Source organism: Oryx dammah, unplaced genomic scaffold, assembly GCF_014754425.2.
Source record: "Oryx dammah isolate SB20612 unplaced genomic scaffold, SCBI_Odam_1.1 HiC_scaffold_6, whole genome shotgun sequence".
NCBI lineage: Eukaryota > Metazoa > Chordata > Mammalia > Artiodactyla > Bovidae > Oryx > Oryx dammah.
The window spans coordinates 2,758,007-2,771,332 of NW_024070190.1; the positions used below are offsets into that span (position 1 = coordinate 2,758,007).

Consider the following 13,326-nt stretch of genomic DNA (forward strand, 5'->3'; position numbering starts at 1 on the left):
GTTCAGGGTTCCTCATGCTAAGTTCAGAGCTTCTTTGAGGACCTTCACTTGTCCTCTGAAGCTGCTGTGATGAACTGTCCAGTTTATCAACTATATGTCCCCATCTGGGAATCTTCTCTACTTAGATAAGTCTTGGGGCACCCAGAATCATCCCCAGGCTCTGCCTCTGTCTCACACTGTCTCCAACAGGCTTCTCCACTGTGCCTGAGCCTTGGTGTCCTTTCCCTTCCTAAGATAGACCTGAGGCAGCTAACTCTGCATCAGAGCTGTGCACCCACCTTCTCACAAGTGATGCACAAAGGGCTCTCACCCCATCCCAGAGCAATGAACTTGCATATCTGTACACAGAGGGGGTCGACAGAGAAAGCTGCCATGCCTTCTAGATCTTTAGCTCCTGCAACTTCTAAAGCTTATGCTTTCTTATCTTTTTTTTTTCCTACCAGAATCTAGAACTATTATATGTGAAAGAGTGAATAGAAATGGAACTTATTTGGAGATTCGAGGCTAGATTTGAAGTCAAAGATGATTCAGGGTAATACAGAGAACTAGAGAAAGGCCACAGATAGGTGATGGATAAAAGAGCAGTGAAAGTGAAAAGTGAAAGTGTTAGTCACTCAGTTGTGTCTGACTCTGTGACCCCATAAACTGTAGCCTACCAGACTCCTCTGTCCATGGAATTCTCCAGACAAGAATACTGGAGTGGGTTGCTAATTCCCTTCTCCAGGAGATCTGCCTGACCCAGGGATTGAACACAGTTCTCCTGCATTGCAGGCAGATTCTTTACCATCTGAGCCACTAGGGAAAAGGGCAGAATCAGGGGGAATACAGGATCATAGAGCTCACTTCTCTTATCCAACTGGTAGACCCTGGAGGATAGAGAATGGAAGAACATGTGTGTGTATGTTGGGGTGGGGGTAGATTCTTCACATGTAGTTTATTTAGGTTTTATTCTTTTACTCTCTCAATTTTACATAATCATGAAAACTCTGCAAACCTCATTCTCATGGAATGAAGCAATTTGATTCCCATTTTGGGGATGATCCTACGTAAATGCTGAATACCTTTGCTGGTGACAAGTCCTTTGAGAAATGCATGGTCTAGTTTTAAACATTTCACTACATCTTTGATTATACTTCTAAATTCTTTGTGTTCAAAATAATTTTTCTTATTTTCCTTTTCTGATCATGATCTAAGAGTTGGACATACATTTCTGTAAACAGAGTCAGTGGGACATACATTTCTATAAACAGAGTCAGTCAGTATTTAAAAGCAGTTTTCATCCACAGGAGATTTAAAAATAATTCTATAATTAAACCAGTAACATAAAAAGAGAGCTGATGTCTTTCATTTCTTCCATTATCAGCATCATAAAGGGTCAAGATTCAGGAAACAGTCATGTTTAAGTAGACCTGTTATTAAACTTCACAGTTCCACTAAAGCTTAGGGTTTCTCCGTGTGTTAATTTTAATTATATCTTTTTAAAATACAGGTAACAGCCTTTCAAGAGGGAGGCAAGATAGGAGTTTCAAAGAGAATGGGAATTACTGATGTACAGGGAGACTTGAATCAGCATTCACAAATTTATTAGTGCCAGGCCAACGTGAGTAATAAAATATAGATGCACTTGCTCGCTAGATATTTCACAGGTTGATAACATAACATTCTGCAGTCTGCTACACACATTAGAAAATAGTCTCTGTGTTTTCTTACTCTTTGGTCAAATGTGGGCCAAAAAAAACACTCTTTCAATTTATGCAGATTTGCTTTTTTCCCCTTGTCATGTGATTTCAAACACACTGGTGGAGGGTTGCTTTGATCGGTTTCCATCAGGTTTAACTAGAACAGTATTAGACCGTTACAATAAAGTTGCAGTTGATTTTTTACTGCCTAGACAGAGTTAGGTACCTTCTGACACCAACAGGATGACTTTTTCCTCTTCTTAGCAACGAGAAAGCACAATATACCCTACTCATTGCTCAAGTGGACCTTAACAATCACTTTCGAGGGACACACCATTACTGAAGACTGAAGAGTAATATTTATCAACATTAAATAGACACTTGGTGAAATATGCATAAATATGTCTTCTTATAAACATAACACAAAATTAAATAGTTCAGGAACACAGACACCACTGAGTACAGTTCCACTGTTGTCAAAATCTGCTGTAAACACCAGCTCACACTGAACACAGAAGCAGCTTCTAACCTGGCTCCGGGTTCACGACAGAGAGACCCTGTACAGACAGATTTCTCCTCAGCCCCCCGCCTCCCACCCCTCCCACTCCCCACGCAGCCCCCACAAAAGGAGAAGAGGAACCTCAACAACTAGAGCAGCAACACAGAAGACAGCCACAGCAGCGCCCCTCCCCTCCCCCAAACAGAACACTTAGCATTTGGGTCAATTCAGAAGAGAACACAAAAATCACTTTTTGGAAATGTACTAAAGAAATCAATTTGCAGCAATACTTTTCAGAGTGTAATACTTTCTTGGATTTGGGACTTGCCAACCCCCCACCTATTCTGGGTGAAGGTCACACAATGAACACCAGAAAGCATAGGTCACAGCAAAGTGACAAGTGGTTTAAGCCCTTTCGCATTTAAAGATGCTGAGTAGCAAAAAATCGAATCCTGTGTTCCTCTCTGGCCCTCACGAAGTCTCTTCTGCTTTGCCCCAGATAATATTGTGCATGAAATTCAAATGTGACACTATTATTAAATTTCAAGCAGGTAAGATAGCAAAGGTTTTGGTTGGAAACATTCAGATTTGGACCATTAAATTCAAACCCACGGATGTGACTCATACTTTGGGCACAGAGGGGGCCCCCATTTGATTCAGCTTTGTTGAGGGTGTCAACAAAGGCGACGACTTACTCAGAATCTGGTCAGACCATGGTGCTCATCTAACTCACTAGGCTGATGTCCTACACAGATCAGCTCAGAGAGCCTGGCTGCTGTCTGCTGCCTGTTCTCCAGGAAAACAGCCCTGGTTTCCAAAACACTACTGGGTTTATTTCACTTAGATGTGTTAGGATCCTAGAGAAACTTTAGTCACCAAAGTACTGAAAGCATCTCTTGCCGGAGTAATTTGCCAGTTCATTAATTCCCATTATATTATATACACTATGTGTGTGTGTGGAGTTCACACACACACACACACACACATACACACACACACACACATATATATATACATATATACTTATATATCTTTTATTTGTACGAAACTTGAACTGCACAAAACAGTACTTTGCAAGAATCAAGTCCACAAAGAGAGTTTAATGACACACCGATGAGAAGACAGGGAGCTCTGCTGGGACAAAGAGGTGCTGTTTTGCAACGTATGAAAGAATTTCAGAACCATGGGTTCACTAGCCTGATGTGTTCCACGTGGGATCCGATGGACACTTTGGGGATCCTTGGAGAGCACGTGACAACTGGGCCATTTAGTTATGCTCACAGGGATTCCAGAGCTAATGGGAATTAAAAGACCCAGGCAGACCAATCTGGGTGTGTAGTTGCTAGGAAAAAAATTTCCTTCTCTTTAAGAAAAAACAAAGTCTATTTCAGAATAAATTCCTTCATATTCAGTAATAAGCTTACTTATTTTTGGCTGAACAGGTATTTGACTTTTGATATTAAAATGGGTTTATTTAATGGACCGGGAAACAGGCAGCTTCTTTCACGTCTGGGTGATAAAAACATGTTTATCAGTGCCAGAGATGACCCCCACCCTCGCCTTACTCCCTCCTAAGGTTTGTGGGTTGATGTGTGCGTATGGTGACGGCTATTGAACGCACCCCACTCTACAAGGCCTGCTCAGGCACCCGCTTGTGGAAAATGACCGACTGTCTCTGCTGGTACTGCTGCTTGCGTCTCTTCCTCTTGTCACACTGACACAACAGCAGCATCTTGAAAGTGTTTCTGAATGTTTTGTTGCACAGGGCATAGCACACGGGGTTCACGGTGCTGTTGATGTAGCACAGCCAGTAGCCCAGATTCCAATAGGTTTTGGGGATGCAGCTGTCACAAAAGGTGTTCACCAGAACCATGATATTGTAGGGGGTCCAGGTGATGATGAAGGCAAGCAGGATGGCGCTGAGGGTCTGGGCCGCTTTCTTCTCCTTGATGAGGGACATCCGTTTCCGCTTAGTGATCTGGCTTCTGGTCTTCAGAGCAAACCTCTTGGCCAGTGTAGCTTCCTTGAAGGACAGAGGTAGAGTGGCCGTGGTCTTCCCCACTGAGGAGTTGACATCAGAGGCCTTGGCTGTGTCCACGGCAGACTCTAACTGGATGGGAAGCTTGGAGAAGCTTTTCTGAAAGCTGCCTCCATCATCCATGCTCTGCTGGGCCTGAAGTTTGCTGGGTTTCCTCTCCAAGCCCACCGTCCCCAGCTCCTCCTCCGGCACCTGCAGGTTGTCTGATGAAGGTAGTTTGGTGGAGTTGAGGATGGTGCTGTGACCTGGGAGCTTGAGCACGATGGAGTAGATGGCTCTGGTCTCTGAGCCAATGTCCTCCTCGTCGGAGGAGGCGGAGTTCTCCAGGGAGGCGGCAGCATCGTTGTTATTCCAGCTGTCACTGCTGCTGTGGTCTTGGTCCATCTGCTCAGCACTTGGCTTCCAGCTCTTGGTCGTGAACCAGAAGTGGCAGCGTCCATACTTCCTCCTGGCTGAGCGTTTCAGGCTCTGCTGCTGGAGCTCATAGCTGCTGCAGCTTCGAGAACTGCCCGTGGGGTGGACAAAGTTCTCTGCCTCGGCCTCTGTTCCAGAGGCTTGTAGCCCAGCAAGTTCTTTGGTACGTTTTTCAGTTTCCTTATAGATCCTCCAGTATAAAATAGTCATGATGGTGACAGGCATATAAAAGGCAGCGATGGCCGTACCGAAGGTGATGGTGGGCTCGCTGAGGAACTGGATGAAACACTCCCCTGGAGGCACAGTTCTCTTCCCAACAAAGTATTGCCAGAACAAGATGGCAGGAGCCCAAAGGATGAAGGAGATGACCCAAGCCAAACCTATCATCACACCAGCTCGCTTTGTTGTTCGTTTGGCTCGGTACGTGAGTGGCCTTGTGATGGAAAAGTATCTGTCAAAGCTGATGACCAGAAGGTTCATGACGGAGGCATTGCTAGCCACGTAGTCAATGGATAGCCAGAGGTCACAGGCCAGGTTCCCTAACGCCCATCGGTTCATGATGATGTAGGTAGTAAACAGATTCATCGAAATGACCCCAATAATCAGGTCCGCACAGGCCAGACTTAAGAGGAAGTAGTTGTTGACTGTCTTCAGCTGCTTGTTGACCTTGAATGCCACTATCACCAGGATGTTGCCAATGATGGTCACCAAGGCCAGGACGCCCGTTAAGAATGCAATGAAGACCACCTGCCAGATGGTATGACCTCCGAGAGGGTCACTGGTGGTGCCATTTGGAGAGGAGAGATTCCCAGCTGCCCGAGAAATGTTGTAGCTGCCAAAGTGAGTAACCGTTCCTGGGGGCAGCCCTGTATCCGAAGGGCCGTGAATCCAGGAAGAGCTGATGTTCAGAAACAAGGGTGAGGTTGTATTGTTATTGTGCAAGGTCATGGTGACTCTCTGACATAGTCTGGGGAGAAAAGAGAAAAGATGGAGTCAGGACCATTACTGCCCTCACTGGATTTGTTTTCTGCATTGCATCCTCTAAAAGACATGGAAGACATATCATTGGACGGTGTGTGTGCCCCCAAGGACTGTAGCCCACCAGGCTCCTCTGTCCATGAGATTCTCCAGGCAAGAATACTGGAGTGGGTTGCCATTTCCTTCTCCAGGGGATCTTCTGGACCCAGGGATGAAACCTGGGTCTCCTACACTGCAGGCGGAGTCTATATTCTGAGCCACCAGGGGGCCCTATTACTATGAACCTGAGACGGCCTGCACATCAGGTTCATTCTCTCATTTTAAAGATCATGAGCTGTCAACTTTATTTGGATAAAAATAAATAAATTAAATCAAGGTGAGGAGCACAGGGCAGGCACAGATCGATTTGTTCGAGGTAGCACAATTAGCTGGTGGCATGCACTGAGCTTTGTGTTTTTTCTCCACATTTTCCACATTTCTACAGACCACAAATACTTCCACATGATGGCACTATCAAACAAAATCTTCCTTCCTTCTCATATTTTGAAAAGTAGGGGAAATATTGTAGATGCAATTATGATATCCAGTACCGCTTTATTCTCATGCTGCGTGAGAAGTTGATCTTTTTTTTACTTATTTGCATTTTATCCACATGGGCATTTACCTATCCCAGGCTTTAGACATAAGCAACTCTAAGGCAATTCCAGCCATGTAAGCCTCAGTGGAATAAGCAACAACAGCAAGGGGGGAAGTAAGCATATAACCACGTCACTTTATATTTTCTCTTTGACACACAGTTAGAAAAATGAATGTACTGGTTCTTTGTAATGGTTGGGAACAGTATACAAGGCAGCTATCTTTTGCTTGATAATATGCAGAACCCTGACGAGACTGTTCTGAACCTAACAGTCTGAACCAAATCAGTTCTGAATATTTCTAGTATTTAGATATGTTATCTCTAGTTATGAAAAAGCATTTAGTACCATATGCAATAAACAGTTGCAAAACTAAAATTAGTTCTTTCAAAAAAAATTTTTTTTTTAATTTGGCAGCACTGGGTCTTAGTTTCAGCACATGTGATCTTTTTCAGCTGTAGCTTGCAGAATCTTTTTTAAAGTTGTGACTTGTGGGATCTAGTTCCCTGATCAGGGATCCAACCTGGAGCTCTTGCATTGCAAGCAGAGTCTTAACCACTGGACCACGCGGGAAGTCCCAGTTCTTTTTTATTTTTTAATTTTATATTATAGTTGATTTACAATGTTGTGTTACTTTCAGGTGTATAGCAAAGTGATTCAGTTACACATACACATATATTCATTCTTTTTCAGATTCTTTTCACATAGAGGTTATTATAGAATATGAGTCGAGTTCCCTGTTTGATATACAATAGATCCTTGTTGATTGTTTATTTTATATATAGTACTACATATATTGGAGAAGGCAATGGCAACCCACTCCAGTACTCTTGCCTGGAAAATCCCATGGATGGAGGAGCCTGTAGGCTGCCGTTCATGGGATCATGAAGAGTCGGACAGGACTGAGCAGCTTCACTTTCACTTTTCACTTTTATGCATTGGAGAAGGAAATGGCAACCCACTCCAGTGTTCTTGCCTAGAGAATCCCTGGGACGCGGGAGCCTGGTGGGCTGCCGTCTATGGGGTCACACAGAGTCGGACACGACTGAAGCGACTTAGTAGCAGCAGCAGCCGTACGTATATGTTAATCTCAAACTCCTAATTTATCCCTGCCCCACCCACATTTCCACTTTGGAAACAATAATTTTTTTTCAAAATCTGTAAGTCTGTTCCTGTTTTGTCAACACATTCATTTGTATCATTTTTTTTTTTTTGCAATTGGTTCTGTCAATCACTTGTTACCAAAATAAATAAATGACCAAGAATGGTTATAATGAATGCATCTCTAGTAAGACCCTCTGTACTGTCAGGGAAAGCCTTAGGTTGAGACCTGCTTCATCCTCTTAGAACACCCAGGCTTGTACTTTCACATCACAGCTGACTCTGGGATTCTCATACCACCAATCTTTGTGGACTTTATTCAGTGAATCATTCCTCAATGAGTGTCATACCAAAAGTTCAACATTTGAGAATCACAACAAAAATCTATTGAGACCACGGTCTACTGTGTTGCGGCTCTTGGTTAAAAGTGTTCAACTGTAAACGTTTACAGTGCAAATATGTTGACACATGCACACGGTAAGAGTCCAAATTAAGCCTTTAGATGCTGCAGGCAGGGGCAGCTCTCAGAGGAGTGCAGTGAGGTTCATAGCACACCTTATGGAAACAGCTTAAGGAGTAGCAGGAAGATTCTGCAGTCCCAAATGCATAGATTCAGAGCTTAGTTCCAAAACTTCCTGAAGGTGAGATCTTGGGTATTATTTAACCTCTCTGAGTCCTAGTTTCCTCCCTGAGAAATGAGAATGAAACATTTTGTGTAATGGAATAAATTCAACCTAGAATCCAATGGTAACTGGTCAAGAAAGTTTCTCTCTCATCAAAGTTGACTTAAAACCCTACATTCAGAAAACTAAAATCATGGCATCTGGTCCCATCACTTCATGGCAAATAGATGGGGAAACAGTGGAAACAGTGACAGACTTTATTTTTTTGGGCTCCAAAATCACTGCAGATGGTGACTGCAGCCATGAAATTAAAAGATGCTTGCTCTGTTGTGACCAACCTAGACAGCTTATTAAAAAGCAGAGACATTACTTTGCCAATAAAGGTCTGTCTAGTCAAAGCTATGGTTTTTCCAGTAGTGATGTATGGATGTGAGAGTTGGACTATAAAGAAAGCTGAATGCCAAAAAATTGACGCTTTTGAACTGTGGTGTTGGAGAAGACTCATGAGAGTCCCTTGGACTGCAAGGAGATCCAACCAGTCCATCCTAAAGGAAATCAGTCTTGAATATTCATTGGAAGAACTGATGTTGAAGCTGAAACTCCAATACTTTGGCCACCTAATGTGAAGAACTGACTCATTTGAAAAGACACTGATGCTTGGAAAGGTTAGAGGCAGGAGGAGAAGGGGACAACAGAGGATGAGATGGTTGGAAGGCATTACTGACTCAATGGACATGAGTTTGAGTAAACTCTGAGAGTTGGTGATGGGCAGGGAGGCCTGGCATGCTGCAGTCCATGGGGTCAAAGAGTTGAACACAACTGAGCGACTGAACTGAACTGAACTGAAAGTACTTAGACCAGAGCTTGCTTATAGTACATGCTGCATTGAATTTACTTTGCTTTGGTAGTCAAAGAGCTCAACTTAGTGCAATAATAAATGATAGAAGGAAATATTTATTAGACACTTCCTACATGGTACACATTTTGCAAATTGTCATATGTACTATCTTATTTAATTTTAAAAATAACATCATTTTTAACAGGAACTTGAGACCCAGATGGTTAAGCAATTTGTCTAAGAATCAAGCTAACGAGTAAAGGTAAAGGGACAGAGATTCATCCCCAGGTAATCTGAGCCTATTGCCTCTTTGTTTAATTGTGGTATTCCTCTGCCTCACCATCAGGTCATCCACATAACTGTGCTGGGCTTAGGTACTCAGTCGTGTCTGACTCTTTGTTACCCCATGGACTGTAGCCCCCAGGCTCCTAACTTGTCCCTCCTAACTGGGTGCCATTCATTATATATCTCTTTAAAGTCTAACTGAAGAATATTTAAAGTGACTATATGTGGTATATATGTATCGCGTGTACGCATATATGACTGGACATATGCAAGCACACACACCTTTACATTCATAAATACCCTTAGGTACATTCATTTCAGCACCATTTGCAATAGTAGAATTTATTTTTTTGGGCTCCAAAATCACTGCAGATTGTCAATTTTCAATGACAGGTAATTGCTGCGTTTTGTTTTTTTTTTTCCTTCATTTCCTTTTACTTTTCTGGGTTTTATTAGGTGCTGTCAGCTCATCTATATCTCTAGCTCCCTCTCAAAGGGATATCCATATTTAGGAAGGGCTACATGCTGTTTGGGGTACTCAACAGCATTTATGATTTCTTCCAAGGTACATAGGGATTCCCTGGTAGCTCAGCTGGTAAAGAATCTGCCCGCAATGCGGGAGACCTGGGTTCAATCCCTGGGTTGGGAAGATTCCCTGGAGAAGGGAACAGATACCCACTCCAGTATTCTGACTTGGAGAATTCCATGGACTGCATAGTCCATGGGGTCACAAAGAGTCAGACATGACTGAGCGACTTCTGCTTTCACTTTCCAAGGTACATATATGGAAAATCAATATGCTCTCTCTTCTCCATGCAGATCCCAATTTGGCATAGTTCTAAAGGTGTTTGCCTTGGTACCTCCTCCACCCCACCTACAGCTACATATATGAGATCAGCCTTGTCTTTAGTGAGACACCATTGCTCAATGACCTGCCTCGGAAATTAATGACCACTCTTCTATTAGGGGGTTGAGGATGCTTCTCCAAAGTCCTCCGCTACGTTTGTTCAGATAAGGATTGTTTTTATTCTGTCACTCTTACTCACCATTTCTCTTTTTCAGACACCATACCCTTGCTAATTTTTTATATACAGACAACCCCCAGATATTTGACTTTATAATGGTATAAAGGTGATATGCATTCCAGCAGAAATCATACTTTGAATTTTGATGTCTTCTCCAGGTAAGTGATATGAGTTATGGGATTTTCTCATGATACTAGGCAGTGGTGGAGAGCCACAGGTCTGTCAGCCGCATGATCAAGTGGGTAAACAACTGACACACTAACAACCATTCTGTACCCAGACAACCATTCTGGTTTTCACTTTCAGTACAGTATTCAGTAAGTAATATGAACCATTCAACTTCATTATAAAATAAGCTTTGTATGAGATGTTTTTGTCCAACTATAGGCTCATGTGAGTGAGTGTCCTAAGTAGGTTAGGTTAAGCTATATGTTAGGTAGGTTAGGTATATTACACGCATTTTCAACTTAACAACATTTTCAGCTTATAATGGGTTCATCAGAAGTATCCTTATCATAAGCCAAGGAAGATCTGTGCTCTCTGAACAGCTTTTATATTCCCACCACCTTTCACTCCACAGCTTCCTGGACACAGCAGCTAAGCCCCCTTGTCAGGGCTTCCCTGGCAGTTCAGTGGTTAAGAATCCGCCTGCCAGTGCAGGAGACATGGCTTCGGTCCCTGGTCTGGGAAGATCCCACATGCCACAGAGCAGCTAAGCCTGCGCCACAATTACTGAGCCTGTTCTCTAGAGCCTGGGAGCTGCAACTACTGAGTCCACATGCTACAGCTACTGAAGACCTCACTCCACAGTGAGAAACCGCTGCAGTGAGAAGCCTGTGTACCACGGTGAAGAGTTTCAGCCCCTGCTAGCCACAGCTAGAGAAAAGCCAGTGCAGCAACAAAGACCCCACTCAGCCAAAAACACATGCATAAATAAATGAAATATAGAAAAGTGTCTCCTCGTCCACTGCGAGGGTGTGTTCAGCCGATTTTATATTCCTTGCTTCATCTTACTCCCACCTCACTCCAGTCACTGGTGTGCTCTGAATCTCATGTAATTTTCTACAGCACCTTTTAACGTGCCTTAAATACTAAGTTTCCACTCCCATGTCATATGGAATTGATCACATCCTGCAGAACTATTTTCATCACTTATGCCATGCTGATATTATTATAAATAAATACCGTGGCTAATAATCCCAGTAATATCTTTTTTATATAAAAAAGATAGTATATCAGTCTTCTTTCTTTTTCTTTTTTTTTGCTTTTTATTGAGACCATGCAATGGATGTCTATTATTTGTCTTTCTTTCAGTCCTTTTTTAGGAAGCAGCCTGTCATCTACAGAACATATTTCTGGATGGGCATCAATCACACGGTTCTGACTCCTCTACCTTAGTTATGGGCCTGAAGAACATGCAAACAGGAGCAGAATAAATTTGGGGAATTGATAGGGATGCTGGCAAGAAAGAGGGTAATTCTCTGTCCCTTGGGATTCTTGGGTGCTGCTGGCTATTTATACCCACATGAAAAATTGGTGAAGCACCTAAACATATTGAAGGAGAGAGACGGGAAGGAATGTGAGGGAACAGAGATGGTCTGATCATGATGGCCTTTCAAACCTGGATCAAGCCATTCCTGAAGTCAACCCACCACTTTGAATTTGCCAGTTATATAAGCTAACCACTTCCTTTGCTGTCTGGTCTGCCTGAGAAAGGTTACTGTCAGCTGCACCTCAAAGAGTCTTTATGAATATAACAGTCCTGTGCAACATCAACACTTTCCACTGGACCACTACTAGCTTTAGGTCATTAAGATCAGCACTACTGAATTCAATAAGTCAAGACTCTGCCTTCCATGGACTTACACCTTAGATGAGAACCAGGACACGGATAAAATAATTTTCAAAAGCACATAATTTTTAGGCAATGTCAAATTGCTCCCTGGAAGTAACACATTATGTTTAAATTCAATATCAACTCATTTTGCTCATCTGATACAATGGTAAAGAATATAAGTAGGAATTTTGGAAATCATCCAGAGACCAATTCTCTCTTTCAATTCATTTCTGTGAGTTGTCAGGAGAACCACAAGTTGTATACTATTCCAGTCCAATTATGCTTTGTTGGAATACGGAATATAAAAGGAACAAGAATTGAGGAAAGACACCTACAGTTTGGACCAGCTATCTATAATGTGTTTGTTAAATACCTGCCTTCGTGTTCCAGGCATTAGGGGCTTTTTGTCTCATCATTAAAAAGCCTGTGAATCATGAACTGTTAAGTGATCTTTGATCTGAATTATTTGGCATACTTACCAGTGGTAATTGTTCTCTTTATAATTCAACATTAATTCAATATCTAATACCACTTAAAATTTCAGATACTGCGTGTACTAGCACTATGCCTGAAAAATCAACGTGCATACCTTAACTGAAAAATAATGCTATTGGAAAAATGACTCTGATAGACTTATTGATGCATGGTTGCCACAAACTTTCAATTTATAAAAAATGAAGTATCTATGAAGAAGAGTAAAGCTAAGTACAATAAAACAAGATACACCTCTTCCGGCCTAAATGGAGACTAATGCAGCCAGAAAAGCTCAGAAAGCTCAGAAATAAATCCATGTATATATGGTCAATTGATCTTTAAACACTCTTAGTAAAGACAGAGCTTTAGAGATGAGGTCTACTGAGCTGCAGACACATCGATCTTTGAGCATTAAGGGATGGTATAGAGGCCTAAACATTAGGCAAATGAGAAAGATCTTCTCCCAACCTTCACTCAGGTCCCTGTACCTGATTTTCTATGATCTCTCTGGACTCTGTCACTGTTCCAGATTCATCTCCTAAAAGGGATCGTTCTGCTCTGGGAGGATGTCTTACTGGTGTACAGTTTGACATCAGAAAAACCTGATCAAAAGTTCATAAGGAGTATAATAAAAATATTAATAAAAGTCCTTATTAGATGTGACAGTCACCCAATCCCTTTCTTCCTGCGTAGCTATCATTTTATGAGTAACATGTGACTTTCTAAGAATCAGGGGTTCTACATGAGACTCAAATGAAACAATGATAAACCTGGACTTAATGTCTTCGACTCAAATGAAACAATGATAAACCTGGATTTAACGTCTTCGGTTTAAGGTGCTTTTTCTGAGAAGAGATGATCACTGCTATGCTCCATACTCTTTTCCCTCATCCTGACTCA

The 13,326-nt window shown here is 42.3% G+C and overlaps 1 protein-coding gene across 2 annotated transcripts in view; it reads right to left on the minus strand.

Moving 5' to 3' along the window:
* Positions 1–3,258: 3,258 nt before the first annotated feature.
* The window catches only part of LOC120865400 (muscarinic acetylcholine receptor M3), a 390,390-nt gene continuing 380,322 nt past the window's right edge, over positions 3,259–13,326 (minus strand). For both annotated transcript variants that reach the window (XM_040242676.1, XM_040242677.1), the window contains one exon: positions 3,259–5,597. In XM_040242676.1, the coding sequence (XP_040098610.1) occupies positions 3,806–5,597 (1,792 nt within the window). In that variant the 3' untranslated portion in view covers positions 3,259–3,805. The remainder of the gene's footprint in view (positions 5,598–13,326) is intronic.